At 34.4% G+C, this 15,180-nt stretch overlaps 1 protein-coding gene across 1 annotated transcript; it reads right to left on the reverse strand.

The window, feature by feature from the left end:
• Positions 1-10,752: 10,752 nt before the first annotated feature.
• On the reverse strand, positions 10,753-13,317 carry LOC147395361 (F-box/kelch-repeat protein At5g60570-like). The gene has a single exon (XM_086451378.1). The coding sequence runs from the start codon at positions 12,327-12,329 to the stop codon at positions 11,229-11,231; it is 1,101 nt and encodes a 366-aa protein (XP_086307504.1). The 5' UTR covers positions 12,330-13,317; the 3' UTR covers positions 10,753-11,228.
• Positions 13,318-15,180: the final 1,863 nt, after the last annotated feature.

Genomic DNA, 15,180 nt, shown 5'->3' on the forward strand with positions numbered 1-15,180 from the left:
AATTCTTCAAATTTCTCCAAAAATTCTCCGAATAGGGACAATCCAATTAAATCAGAGAATTGACAAATTATTCAATGATTTATCAATTAATCATTCAATATAAATACATTTAACCATTCACCCTAAAAAAAAAAAAAAAAAAAGAGAAAAAGAAATCTTCAACATTCAAATTTAAAGAATAATATAGGGTTTTTAGGGAGGTTGAAGCTGATTGATTTTCGTAAGAAACTCAAAACATCATTTTTATATTCGTATAAATTCATCATTCGAAAAAACCATGTAGTTTTAATATTTACAAATATGGTCAAATACCTTTTTTTTTCCTGAGAATCAAGTATCCATGTAGACAATAGACCAGATCCGTATCTGAGCTTTGCCCAATCCATAGACCATGGTCTTGGCCAAGGATTAGTCCCTGGGCACGTGCAATGCCCACACATAACGCGCAGCAGGTAAGTGAAGGTGCACCCTTGTGGGTGGCCCTTACCTTAAGGTATTAATGCTCATATTAGGTATTGAACTCATGACCAACGAGCATTAACCACTTATCAGTTTGAAATTGCCATTGAACTAACCCCTTGGGTTTAATACCTATTTTGTTTTTCTACAAAAAGGGCTATCTGAGGTACAGTCATTGTAGGGATATTAGTAAATAGCAAATATGACCATACACTACATAAATATAAATAAATACTCTCCGAAAGAAATAAAAAATAAAAAACTTAGATATAAATAAATTCACTTTCTATTAGATTACAATAAAAGAAAAATAAGTGAGAAATAGAAGGGAAGGGCACATTTCATACGTTTGGACAAAAATGAATTATAAAGCTCACACTCAGATTGAATCAAATCCACCAAATAATTATATCTATGAATCAATCTTGAAAATGATCCTTTGATTCTCAAAGAATAAGGGCAAATGGATTGATTAGGAATATCTCTAATAATATCAATCATTTCTTTATGATCAAAAAACGACAAAAGAAGCATCTTGTTGCTTCTTCGACAATTTTTGAATCACTAGGAAACCTCATTGAAACTAAACACACTTGAGTTCAACTCTTCTTAATTAGAAAGCAACATGAAGTATTATGGTTCTTTAATAATAGAGCATATGATGTAATGTAACACAATATGCCAAAACATCGTCACCCGCTGAAAATATCCTCCTAAGTTTTCACTGTCTCCTAATGGGCTTTTCATCAAAAAGCCCGGCCCACATATACAAAAAGGTATCCAACTAAAACACTCTTTATAACTACCACCATTACAATTCCCATCACTGCTATTGATTGCCACCGCTACTCTCGCTATCGATTGTGACTACTAAAATTTAGATGTACTGTAAAAGACATAGTGTTGCTATCGAGCCAACTTATGCCGAAGAATGTACGTAAGCTATTAGTCCCAAGTCCCTTTCAGGGTTCAAGCCCAATTAGCTGGCTAAGCCCATCTCTCTCTCTCTCTCACTTGGTCAAGTTCGTATTGGCCTTTAAAAAGAACACGTTTCATTTTTTAAGTGTCTCTTTACCTTTTTCCTCTATTACTCTTACATTTTCTTTTCTTCATCTTCTCTTGTATCAACATTTATCATCTATTAAAAATCTAAATAATTGGTGATTGTTTTCTTTTTCAAAATACATCAATTGAATCACGATTAACGTTGATTTTTTGGAAAATCAGAGATTTTTTTAAGAACTTGACTAATTTTCTGAAAAAATTGTGATTTGATCTAGAATCGTGATTCAATCACGCTTTTTCCTATAAAAAAAAATCACGGATTGATGTCGCTATGCTTTATACTAGAGGATGATTGTGACGCGGTGGCAGTCAATGTAAAAATCTGTCACCCCCTAATTTGAATCCTATTAAAACATTTAAATCTATTCCTTTTACTTGTTAGGATACTCAATAATAAATTAAAAACTTGGTTTGGACATTCTTGCAAAGGAGGAACAGGATTTGTTTAGCAAACCTCGAATCTTTAGGATAAGACAGTGTTGTTGTTGTAGCCTGGCATCTTACAATATGAAAGCAACTAATTTCAAGGTTTTAGATTCATTTTTTTCAAATTCAGGTAGAAAAGTATCTGATAAGTGTAATATAAAACCAAATTATTATTATTATTTATTAGTGTAGCTCATCGCAAATGAAAAATCGTAGTAGATGCCATGGAAAGATACATAGGGTTAATAGCTTCAATTAGCATTTTCTAATTTGGATGAAAAATAACTTTATTAAAGAATGGATGCAAATACAAATATAAAACACAGCATTTTTTCCTAGAATAAAAAGAAAGAAAGAAAGAAAATCTTACTTATAGATATTTCTAGTTTAGGAAATGTTTATTAGTACTACTAATCCAATAGATATTGTTTTTAATTTCTACCGCAACCTTCTATAACTCTCAACCTAAAATAATTACAGTGAGATGTACTGACCTGACTTTCAATTGAATGTAGGATGAAACAAAACCCTAAATCCATAGACTAATGATTTTGTACATGATATAATAGCCTATACTACAATGCATGATTGGAGATTCCCAAGATGGACCACTAGTTGGAGAGAGAGAGAGAGAGAATGACAGCACATATCATTATTTTTCCTTGTCAAATTCTCATGGAAAGTCTTATAGACAGCTGGTTGATTCAAAGATCAATCGGAATTTGAAGGTGACCTCAATAAATTCATTGTTTCATAGGGTTTCGACACTTGACCTATCCTTCCCGAGAATCTTTGATCTTATCAAAGCTCGACTTTCCACTAGGCCAATCCCATGGGGTTGGTGTAACATGTATCATGATATCATACAACTTGCAATATGCATGGCTCCAGGCACGCCAGCTACTAAGACCATCAAATCTTTGATGGAAACATGTAAATGGCATACAGGGAGCCAGGCACAGGCACATACTCAGATATCTACATACAGACTTTCATGCAAATATGCTTTCCTCCATCATCATCATCCATCACAAGAATAACAAAGGCAATCATGGCAATAATCATTATTCTACTGCACAAGAATTATCATACTCCCGCATGTACCAGAAACAACCTCCTACATTATAGCTAAGGGAAACCAATACAAGTCGGGATTGAAGAGAAGGAAGAATGGGTATTTATGCAACATAAATTAAAAGAAAGAAAATCTCAAATTCTGAATAAAATGGGTTCTTTTCTTCTATGCCCCCACAAATATTTGCTTTCAAAAAACCAACCAACCAACCTTTTAAGTTGTCACAAAAATGATCACAGCTGAAGAAACCACTCCACCTCAACTACTACTCCTTTTTTCCTACTTTTCTAGTGAAACCGTCGCCAAACTTAGAGAAGGTCTGCTAAATTTAGTGAGGATAGAAAGAAAAGAAGTTCTGTTGTTTGAGTTGCACTCCATTTCCTCTTATTTTAGAGAGAGAAGTAGTCGGGTTGAGTGAATAACCACGCAATTTCCTGAACTTATGGTTTTTGAGATCTCCTTTTTCTGGGTTGGAAAGCAAAGGTAGCTTTTCTCTTCTGAAACCGATTTGTCTCCAAGTGCTTGGACTACTTGGATTCCTATCATCTCTTTCTACTCTGTCAAAAAACACAACTAATGAATTGTCTCTCTCCTTCTCATTTTATCTTTTTTATATTTATTATTCATTTAATAAATATCAATTAGTTTCTCTCTTTAATAAATAAAGAGTTTGGCTTTCAATTAAGTAGTGCAAAAACAGTAATATAATTGATTTTATCTTTTACTTTATATTCTATCCTTTATTTCAACTGTACTTTCGTACAATATTCAAATTAAGTTTTTATTTATTTCATTATTTCAACTGTGCTTTTATACATTCAAGTAGTATTATTGTTTTTACTTTTTAAACTGATAATATGTTGGTAATAATTAGGGTACTTTAGAGAGATCTCTCTAGGTTTTTGTCAATATTTGAGATACCCTTATGCTTTATAGGGCTGGCAACGATCCAAATATATCTAAATAATTTTGGATCTATCCTAATTCGATCTTAACACATTTCAATAATTTTTTTTTTATTCTTAATTTCCTATAAATACAAAACATTTTAGTCTTTTTTATTTTCCTCCATATTTAATGTAGGAAAGTAGATTTTTTTAAAAAAATTGGAATATTGATAATTTGAAAATAAGAAATGTGTTCGGATCAGATCGGATCGATTTTAGATTATGGATGAAATGAAACAGATCAGATTTGATTTACATATTCATTAATCCGATTAGATCGGGTACATCTTTATAAAAAGAAAACTGGATCAGATCGGAGTGGCACTGATCTGGTACTGAATCGATCCATTGCTATCCCTATGTTTTTTAAGTAAAGTGATGACATACCCCTCAAACCATGATTTTCTATAAGGGACTTGCAAATAGCATCATCAACTGTGCTTTTGTACATTCAAGTAGTATTATTATTTTTTACTTTTAAATTGATAATATGTTGGTAATAATTAGGGTACTTTAGAGAGACCTCTCTAGGTTTTTGTCAATATTTGAGATACCCTTATGCTTTATAGGGCTGGCAACGATCCAAATATATCTAAATAATTTTGGATCTATCCCAATCCGATCTGAACATATTTTAGTAATTTTTTTTTTTATTCTTAATTTCCTATAAATACAAAACATTTTAGTCTTTTTTTATTTTCCTCCATATTTATAGTAGGAAAGTAGATTTTTAAAAAAATGGAATATTGATAATTTGAAAATTTGAAAATAAGGAATGTGTTCGGATTAGATCGGATCGATTCCAGATTATGGATGAAATGAAACATATCAGATTCGATTCACATATTCATTAATCCGATTAGGTCGGGTACATCTTTATAAAAAGAAAACTGGATCAGATCGGAGTGACACTGATCTAGTACCGAATCGATCTGTTGCCATCCCTATGTTTTTTAAGGAAAGTGATGACATACCCCTCGAACCATGATTTTCGATAAGGGACTTGCAAATAGCATCATCATCAAAGATTTATTTAGAAGATTTGGGGTCAACTGGACAAATCTTATTATTTCACATCTTCTCCTATTGAAACTGTATTCTTATCGTCTTCTATGGGAGACTTAACGGAAATAGATCCTCTGTAGCGTAAGAATCTCGTAGCTCCTTGTAGCACTCTCTCCATGGATGAAAGAGAGCCATAATGTAAGAAAATAACATCACAGCCCTCTTGTTATCATGATTTAGATTTGATTTTAAAAAAAAATCAAAAAAAGAAGTTATTTTCATCATATCCACGGCTTTAAAAATGAACTGCCAATTTTTTAAGGGTGGGATGTTATTGTATCGCTGATGTGGCGTTAACACATAATGATCTAAATATTTGTTTACCTTTAGTACTATTAGACTAATGATAATCTAACACGCTAAACTGACACGGTTAACATGGCATGTGCATAGAACCATAGCCCTTTTTCCTAGTGTATCCCAAAGAGAAAGATACATAAGGAAAAAAGATCTATCGTCTATACACATACTACGTCAACCACATCAGTTTATCAAGACTCCTATAATTATAATGAGTAGAAGTGGTTCAAAACAAAATTTGGATTCCAAAAATACCTCCATCTTAACATTGAAACTTAATATAATCAAACTCATTTTGGTCAAAAACCTTGAAAATTCTAACCTATCGGGTTTGTTAATTTTCAAAATTACAAAAATATCCATGTAATCTTCAAAATCACCATTTAATTAATTTTTGAATTACAAATAAACTCTTTTGATACGTGTACGTTTGCACATGCCACCTTCTAGTAATAATAATAATAATAATATTTTTAATGATCTAAATATTTATAATTTATTATTATATAAAAGTAAGATTATGATCAGTTCGCATCTTCAAATCACCTTATAATTATTATTATTTAATACAATGGATTTTTTTCACAGGTGTTTGTATTATTGAGATATAAATCCCGAGTCCCAACCATGGATTTCTTGTTTTAATGATCATAATAAGTGTTTTTTTCCATTAACCCTTTTTCATGAGCAATCAATTCATAATTTTAAATTGATCTCAATGGTTTCACATGATCCAAAACGAGATGACTTGGACGAGTTGAGGAAAGACAAGATAAAAGATGGGGTATTAAAACTTTGTATAGATGAGTCATATAAATAAATTTTACGTATTCTAAAATTATTATTAGTATTTTAAATTTGAAAGTATATTTATTTTTTGTTTTATTATAAAAATATATAAATCACTCAAAGTGCATGGTATGTAATCGGGCCGAGCCAGGAACTTTCCCATGTGGGAGCAACTAAGAGTGGAAAAAAATTTGTGGGGGCAACTACGAATGAAAAAGAAACGTGGGGAAAACTAAGAGTGAAAAAAAAATATTGGGAGAGCAATAACGACGTATTTTTTTTATCTACCGATAATAATTTATTAATCCGTAGACTTTAAAAATTCTTGTGGGGGCTAGTCCCCCACTGTAAATCCCTGCATAGAACCATAGGTCTTTTCCTTGGGACTCAAAAGGAAAATATCTATGGTTCTATGCAATTGAATGGATTTTTTAGTGAGTTTATCATTATTCGTAAATATAATAATCGATGAGGTGATAAGAGTTATGATTCCATCCTTAATTATACACGTCACTTTTAAATGTAAAACAATAAATTTAGGGTCTCATTTTATATGCATTATAAGTTTCGGAATGAGCTAACTTTTTGTGAGGATGATCTCTATGGTGAGGAGATTATCCTCACAAAAAATCAATCTAATCTGAAACTTCTAACCTCATCAAAAGTGGTTTACAAATTAACGATAAAAGTTAACTGTCCACAATTCTCCAACTTATAAACCACCTTTGATGAGGTTAGAAATTTCGGAACGAACTGATTTTTTGTGATGATGATATCCTCACCATAAACATCCTCACAAAAAATCAATCCATTCCGAAACTTTTAACCCATATAGAAGAAAATGTTGGTTCTATGTTGTCTTCCTAAGTGTTAGCTGTGGAATGCCACCCATTAATTTAATGATATTAAAACAGATTATCTTTGTGAAGAGGATGGTTAAAGCTTTAAGAGTTATAGGGTGAATTACCATTTCGTGAGCTGAATTTACCATTCCAGCTCACCGTTCATTTTAATTTCCAAAAAGTGAACGGTAACAAATTCGGAGGTTATAAAGTGACAATTTCGCTGGGTTTAAAGTGATTACTTCGCTAAAAATAACAAAACTTGTGAAATAGTCACTTTAAACCTGCGAAGTAGTCACCTTAAAACCTCCAAATTCGTCATCGTTCACGATTTGGTCAGTGAGCCAGAATTGTAAATTCGTCAAAAGTTTATCACGTTTTCATAAATACTCCTCATATATAGACTGATATAATAGAATACAACAAGCAGAATCACAATAACTAGAAACAAAATCATCATAGATGACGAATTATGTGTTTACAGAGATAGAACAGTTGATGACATATGGTTAAAGTGAAGTTGTGAGTTCTGAGATGGTTTTGTTAAATCGAATTGCTATTGGCAGTCCAACTTGTACTTATTACATCCAATTTCTTAAATTATTTTACCCCAATTAAAGATTAAAACACATCATTTTGCTTACCATTTATATAAATAACTAAATAATTTGATTCTTAAATAACTACCAGCTGGTTGGGTAACTTTAAGTTTTTTACCAAAAATATGATGGATGTTACATAGCACTTTTTTTTAATGTTATAACTCAGGAAATTAATTACACTAAAAGAAAAAAATTACGGTATTCGCCAATATATTAAAATTTTATTAATTTTCAATTTCTTCCAATATATCACTTTTATTTCAAATAGAATAATGAATAGTTTTGAGGTGATGCAATTAAGAAACAAACAAAAAAAATTTATTACTTCAATTAATGTGGCCTTAGAATATTTAAAGGATAAAAAAATTAATACTAAAAATGTGAGTACAATGTTCATATTGAATGGATTTTTCTTCTACTGGTTATATGCATGTATTCTAAAATATTTATCTCTTTTTTTCCAATAAAAAACTCTATATATCTTCATTCAAGTAGTGTGTGTTTCCCCTGTTTCATTAGATGTGCTAATCCATACAGCCTATCTAACACCTTTTGAATTGGTGATTATGACCATTGGATTTGAGCATTTTTTTTTTAGATGATCAAGGTTGGAATTGGATATGGAAATAATAAAACCATGAAAATTTTATTAAATGGGTACAATCATTTCATAGGTTCCACCTAAGGAATGATCTTAAAAATGATTTGATCAGGTCTCATCATTCACTATTAGATTTCTTATGTTTGAATTAGATTATGTTCATAAAAATCAACTTAAAAAAAAAAAAAAAAAAAACTGGTTGATCGCGAGTTGGGATTTTTAAGAAAATGGAGTAGCATTGTTTAAACAACTAGACCAAATTGATTCTGAGTTCAACTGGGTTTTCTAATATAGCCTATTTGGTCAAGCTCATTAGCATTAGTAGAGGATGTTGAAAGAACTGATATTGACTTCAATTGGGCAGTAAGTGTAAAATTTAGCTATCAAGTTACATTATCGTTCTAGACATATAAATTTGTTGTCCTACTTTATGCTAAAAACATGGTGTCAACCTATGTTGTCCAAGCCACACTGCCGATATTTCATGTTGAGCACTAATAGGTTCTTTAGTAATGGGAAAACAGGGCAGTGAAAATGTTATTTGGATTACAAGGTGTGGAAAGGTGTTTCTAAAGTTCTTGAGTTCTGCAAGAAAATAACCTTTTTGGAGAGGTTTAGGATCCAAGATAGATTTTGGGATGATTGTTGTTGGGAATTTGCTCCTTAAAGAGCAATTTCCAATGTTTTCAAATTGACCAAAAGAAAAAAAAACTAGATTCCATTAATGAATTTCTGGTTCGCGTAGAGGATGAGATTTCTTGGAGAAACTTTAATTTTTAATATGTTCAATCTGTTGCAAATAATTATTATTAGTACTAGTAGTTCTAAGATAAACAATAATCTGTTTATCATTTCAATGGTTGGTTTCTCTTAGAGGAATATTTTTTGAACACAGAATTTTTGCTTGCAGACTCTCCTGTGCGTGCCACATCAAGCATAGTAAGGGTAGTTTTGCAACTAACAAGGGTAAGTCTGCAAATTGAGGATGCCATTCAATACACGTGGACTCAAACTCAAGACGTCCCCCAAAAGGATTCGAGCTTTAGACCTCTGCTTCCTGAGACATGGTTTTGGTTATCTCACCAAACTCTTGGGGGTTAATATTTCACTTCTTGATGAGATAAACACATCATTTCAAGTGATGATGCTGATGGTGGTTAATAATAATAATGAGTCAAATGTTTGATGGGATCGGCTCCTAACTTCATTTGAGGTTGGACAAGTCCATTCCAAAATGGAGGCCAATTTTCCACTTTGGATTATTATAATTTTTTTTTTTAACATAAACGTCCATTCATATGCCCCATTCCTTGACAATTTCAACTTATAAACAAAATGTCCATGTTATAATTGTCAAAAGTTTGATTTGCTTTAAAAAATCCGTTGACACCCCTAAGTCTTCAACCATGCAAGTTACAATTACAACTATAATGTTAAAAAAAAATCAAAGACTTAAAACAGGAAAAAGGGGGAAAAAAGTGAGTTCGATCAATTCTGAGCCTGTACTTAAGATATCTGGCTCTTGTACTCACTAAAGGGCAAGGGAGAAATTGACGAGAACCTCCTTCCAATGAGGAGACTGAGGCAACAACAGTTACAGGAGAGACCTCAACAGTTCATGGCCCAAACCTCTAGTTCTGAGAGGTTATTTCCCCCCACATATCATGCAAGAAAGAAAATCCTAAATAGACTTAGCTTCTAGTTTGGTATTGAACTGATGGGCAAAGAGAAATAATTCTCAAAATTCAATGTTCCGAGTTCCAACGTAGAAATTCAATCCTAGCACAAGGTGGGGAGCAACAGCAAAATGATTGACATGGATCTCTATATCCATAAACTCAAGATTTTCCCAGAACATAATTTGATGGTTGTTCGAGGGCGGTCTGGAAGAACATTCTCCAGACTTATATGAAGTCTACGAATTGGCACTCACAGTTTTGACCACAAAAGGTAATGACTTAAGTTTCCACACCATTATCCCCTAAGATAATATTCCCATATATTAGATATGGGGACACATAACAACAACTATCTATGGTTATTGACTTATTGTAATAGTGTGATAATACTAGCGATGATCTTGTAGCTGTATTGGGAAGTACTTGTCATTGCAACCTTGAAGTTGTAACTTGTGAGGTTAAATTCATGTTTTCCTAACAAACTGGAATAACCACTTCTTGAAAGCAGAGCAAGAACTGAAAATGCCGTTTATGCTTGAAAGCCGTACGAATCTGAGAATTAATATCAACCAAGCAAACCACCTACAAACCTAAGCATAAGTTACTGTTTGAAAACTTGATCAAGTATTTTGATTGACTGTCTGCAATTAACTGAGTTTCTCAAAAAAAAAATCCCAGATATTCACGATAGTACGAAAATAATGTTGCCCGAGTACAACAAAGACAAGTCCAAGATACGTCATTGACATAGGTAGGACGGCCTTTTGAAGTGTCAATGAAACGTGGCAAAAATTAAATTTGAAAACAGATCAATGCATCGCCATTTTAAAGCCCAAATCTTGATTGAGTAGTAGAATTTCTTCCAAGTCCAATCAGTTCACATCCTCAGGGATTCCAAGTCATATTTAACGTTTGGTTCGAAACCAAGATATTGTAAATTCGATAGGAAAAAAAAAATTCAGTTACAAAATTAAGGTAAAATAAACAATTAGAAAATAATAATGCAGATGAAAATAAACCATCAGAGAGCACATAAATCCCTGAAACAGTAACATTAGATGTGTTTCCCACCAAAACCCAAGTCAATAAACCAATAAAACTTTTCATTTCCAAGGAAAAGAGATAATTGGTATTGGATCAGAAATAGAACTTCACAGATAAGGCAGAGGCACCCTACTCTGGTCCCTTGAAAAGCCATGAGACTGCTTGATTGAGAAACCGGGCACATATCCAAATACAGCAATTGTTAAGAGAAAAATGTTCTCAATATGAGAAAGACTAACCGAACTTCAAGCAATTATGGTCAGTCAGATAAGAGGCCAGGTTAGATCGCAAATGTTCATTATTTCAATTATGTGAAACCAATTAGCTAGAGAGCTCAACAACCCATCACAGCACAGTTGTAGACGAACACCCCAACATTCTCCTTCACATCAAGAACCTTCCACTCCAAAGCTCCATCCTTGACACCCGAATTCGGACACCAAGAATTCAACACTATACCCTCACCTTCAGGGCCCCTCTGCCCACCAACAACAAGAAGTTGCTTTCCACAGGCCTTGAAAGCAAGGCCCCAACCGTTTGATGAATCGGCTCGGACTGGAAGTCTTCCCAACACAACCCAACTGTTCTTCTCCTTGTCGTACTTCTTCACCATGTTTGTCAGGTACTCAACTGCATAGAGTTCGTTATCCACAACGGCAACAAGTGGAGGGGCCTGAGCGGCCCTATTGACATTAGGGTACATGCCCTCAATTTTCCTCCATTTCCTGGTCTGAAGATCAAACTCCTCCCCACAAGTCAACGAGACAGTAGGACTTGACATCCCACCAATCACGTAGAATTTTCCATCCATGAAAAACCCAGAGCACAGTTTACGTGGAGAGTGCATATTCGGTAAGAGCTCCCAACTACCCAACTCTGAATCATAAAGCTCCGCTGATTTCAAGACAGTCCCGTTCCTATCACTGCCTCCTGCAACAATGGCGATTGAACCAAAGCAACCCGAACCGAACAAACAACGAGGGAGATTCATTCCCTGGCATTTGACCCAATCTTGACGAACCAAACTGTACTTCCAAATAGCGAAATCCAACATTTCTCGGCCGAAAACCAGCAATTCACTGCCAACAGCTAAAGATTCCTTATCTGCGTGATTGAAGCATTCATCACAAGGGATCTTGGGTAAACCCATCCATTTCTTTCTCATGGGATCGAAAGCCTCCCACCCTCTTGGATCACAGATCAAGTAGACCCAATGCTCCGAAATTCCCATCTGTTTTCGTAATCCATAGAGGTAACCACTCTTGATTAACGAATTGAACCTCGTGTTGAGGCAAGAAAGAGAAGCATAATCCGACCGGTGCACCCAAGCAAGGCTATTGAGAGCAATGTCATCATGGAGACCAGGGAGAAGGGAATCAAATGATCCAGAACAGGATTGGATGCGGCCATTATAATCTCTTCTCTGTGATTCCATCTTTGAAACCACGTATTATTCCTTTCTCCAATGAGTTAAGTCAGAGATTCATCGAGGATGAACAATTGAATTGTTACTTCGGCCTAATCATTTTCTAGGCACATCAGGTAAATTCTCAATTTCCTTCTCAAAACCTAGAAAATGGATTCCGGACTTTGCTCACCATAATTCTCTATCGATCAATTGGTCGAACAATTGATCTAATAAATTGACCCTCTAACCTCTGTAAAATTCTCGATTGAGAAAACTCCTCCATCATACTCCAGATACAGATCTTATGGATTTATGATACGTAGATGACAGAGAAATCAAAACTTTCACTAGAATCAATATCAAACTAGACAAGAAATGATAACGACTCAGATAAAATCTACGATTCTCTAACCGAAATCAGGATTTTCAGAACGAAATACTAATTCTTTTCTTGTTCAATTTGCACTAGATTCTTTAGGCAAAAAGTATGAATCGATTGAAAATAAGAAGAATCAGATCCCAAACGCAATAAGAGAGAATTAAGATCGCAATTCCAGCGTTCTCAGGCTGAAATTGAAGAATTTCACGAAGAAATAAGATCAAGAGATCGATCAAAAATAAATTAGATCGGATCTAAATCTGACATTAATTACCGGATATCCGCTTAAAATTGACGAATCCCGGTGAGATACCGCGAATTTTTTGGCCAAATTAACCGGAAACAGAGGATTCGAATAACGAGATTAGCAACAAAAAAAAAACAATATATTTTACAAATTGAAGAAAATCTCGAAAACGAATTCAAACAAATAAATCGTAATTCTCGAATTAGATTGGAAAAAAAAAAAAAAAAAAACGAACCAAGAGTCTCCGTTACCGGGAAATCTGACACCTTGATCGGATCCTGTGAATCAGGTTTCCGGGAAACAACTTTCCGGCATAATTTTGGATGAAGAGTTGGGGCGGTGGTTTTGTAAATCTTAACAGAGAACCGATTGATTAGAGAAGGAAAGAAGAAGAAATGTTTATTATAAAAATTAAAACAAATAAAGACAGCTAAAGAGAAAAAGAACTTCGCCTACTCATTCGCACCTACATCTCTTTCTTGGGTTTTTACCACGTTGAAAATATCGACGAAGAACGAGTCAAACCGGTAACGAAAGCGAGATGTTGAATCGCTTTCGTCGTAATCCTAATCTTCGTTATAGACGGAATAAGATGGCTTCTTAGATCTGTCGTTCGTCCGAGATTGGAGTGGACTCGAGATGTCTGGAACGAATCGTTCCTGGTAGCTATTGGGTGAGGCTATTAGTCGGCTGGGCTGGGTTAGGGCCAGGCCTTAAATGGGTCGAATAACCTTAGTTCGATCCAGCCCACATGTACTTGGGCCTATTTACAGATTGGCTAGTAATGAAAACCGATGGAATCAACTGGATTTTGCCTGTTTTTAATGCAAAAATAGCTTTTAATAATTTGAATATTGTCTATTTATAAATAATAATAAAAAATCGTCTTCAACCAATAGCTTGGTTGGTTTGACACATTGCAAAGCAACTTTGAAGTTGTAGGTTCAAGTCCGGCTTACCCATCAACTCCACATCGGTGAGAGAAAGAGAGTAGAGAAACTGGATTTTAAAACCATACTTAGATTTGTTATAGAATCGTGATAATCGGACTACCCCACTGGCACACCCAATCGACTCTCCTGACGTGACAAGTTTGGGGAATCATAGATCTGTATGCCTTAGGATACAAAATTGTGCTTTCCTATATACGGTTCCAAACTTGTCATGTCAGGAGAGTTGATTAAGTGTGCCACGTGGGATAGTCTAATTATCACGATTCTTTGTTATAACATAAGCTAATAACTCTATTCAGTTGATACTAACTGTGGGCCTAGTAGACTGATTTGTCAAAGTTGTTGCTTAGTGGGCCCCTGGCGTTGGCCTCCCAGCAAGATAGATCTATGGTACTTATCATTTTGGGCAACTATGGTATGGCGCAACTGCAGAGATCACAGACTCACTCACAGATAGATAACTAAACTCGGCTTTTAAAGGGAAGATAACGATTTCGTCCAATCGTTTTTTTTTTTTTTTGAGTGAGTGAGTGAAATCACAGTCAACTCGTACATTATTTTTCAATATTGATTTTGATGTACGTGCCTTGAAACCTGAGAAGTAAAATTCCTGCCATTGGATGGACGTACTATTTCGAATGTAGAGGACTATCCCTAGTCTAGATCCTAGAGAAGATTGTTCATGAGGAGAACACCAACCTTTTACTTTTAACTTTTACCGCTCACGACTTCATTTTGCCACGTCCACAACTTTTTTGGCTTTCATTCTTTATTCCCATCAACCATCAACGGCATCATACATCGTCGCAATGGTCGTGGTAGGACCCACTAATCTGATCTGAGTGTCCCACATAAATTATCGTTTAACCACAGCCATCTGCAATTCTAACCATCAGATAACGAAACTAACTTTCCATGAAAATTCGTACCGAGATGGGATTATTTATGTCTGTATAATAATACAACAGAATGATGTCAGTACGCTCTTAACTACCACAGCTGGCGTTAAGGTGCTCTGACGTCATTAACCTAATTTGGTGTAAAAAAAAAAAAAAAAGCTTCGACACCATCGATGGTCTGAGATAGACATCCCTGTGTTGCCACGTGTCATACTCCCACCAATTCTCACCATTTAAGCTTTTTGGCCCCCACCTACAATCCTAACATCAGATTGGTTATTCTCAGGTATGGCTCTCCTTCCAAGATATCAGTGAACCATTAAATAACAATAAAAATGCTCACGCACTACCGTAAGATAAGTCTATTAAACCGTATAATCTGACCCAGAGAAGGCTTATG

Source organism: Akebia trifoliata, chromosome 8 (genome assembly GCF_017979445.1).
Source record: "Akebia trifoliata isolate Shusen 1 chromosome 8, ASM1797944v1, whole genome shotgun sequence".
Taxonomy (NCBI): domain Eukaryota; kingdom Viridiplantae; phylum Streptophyta; class Magnoliopsida; order Ranunculales; family Lardizabalaceae; genus Akebia; species Akebia trifoliata.

Bases quoted from the DNA above. Each gene is read 5' to 3' on its own strand.
- LOC147395361 (XM_086451378.1), bottom strand. From the start codon at position 12,329: ATGGAATCACAGAGAAGAGATTATAATGGCCGCATCCAATCCTGTTCT.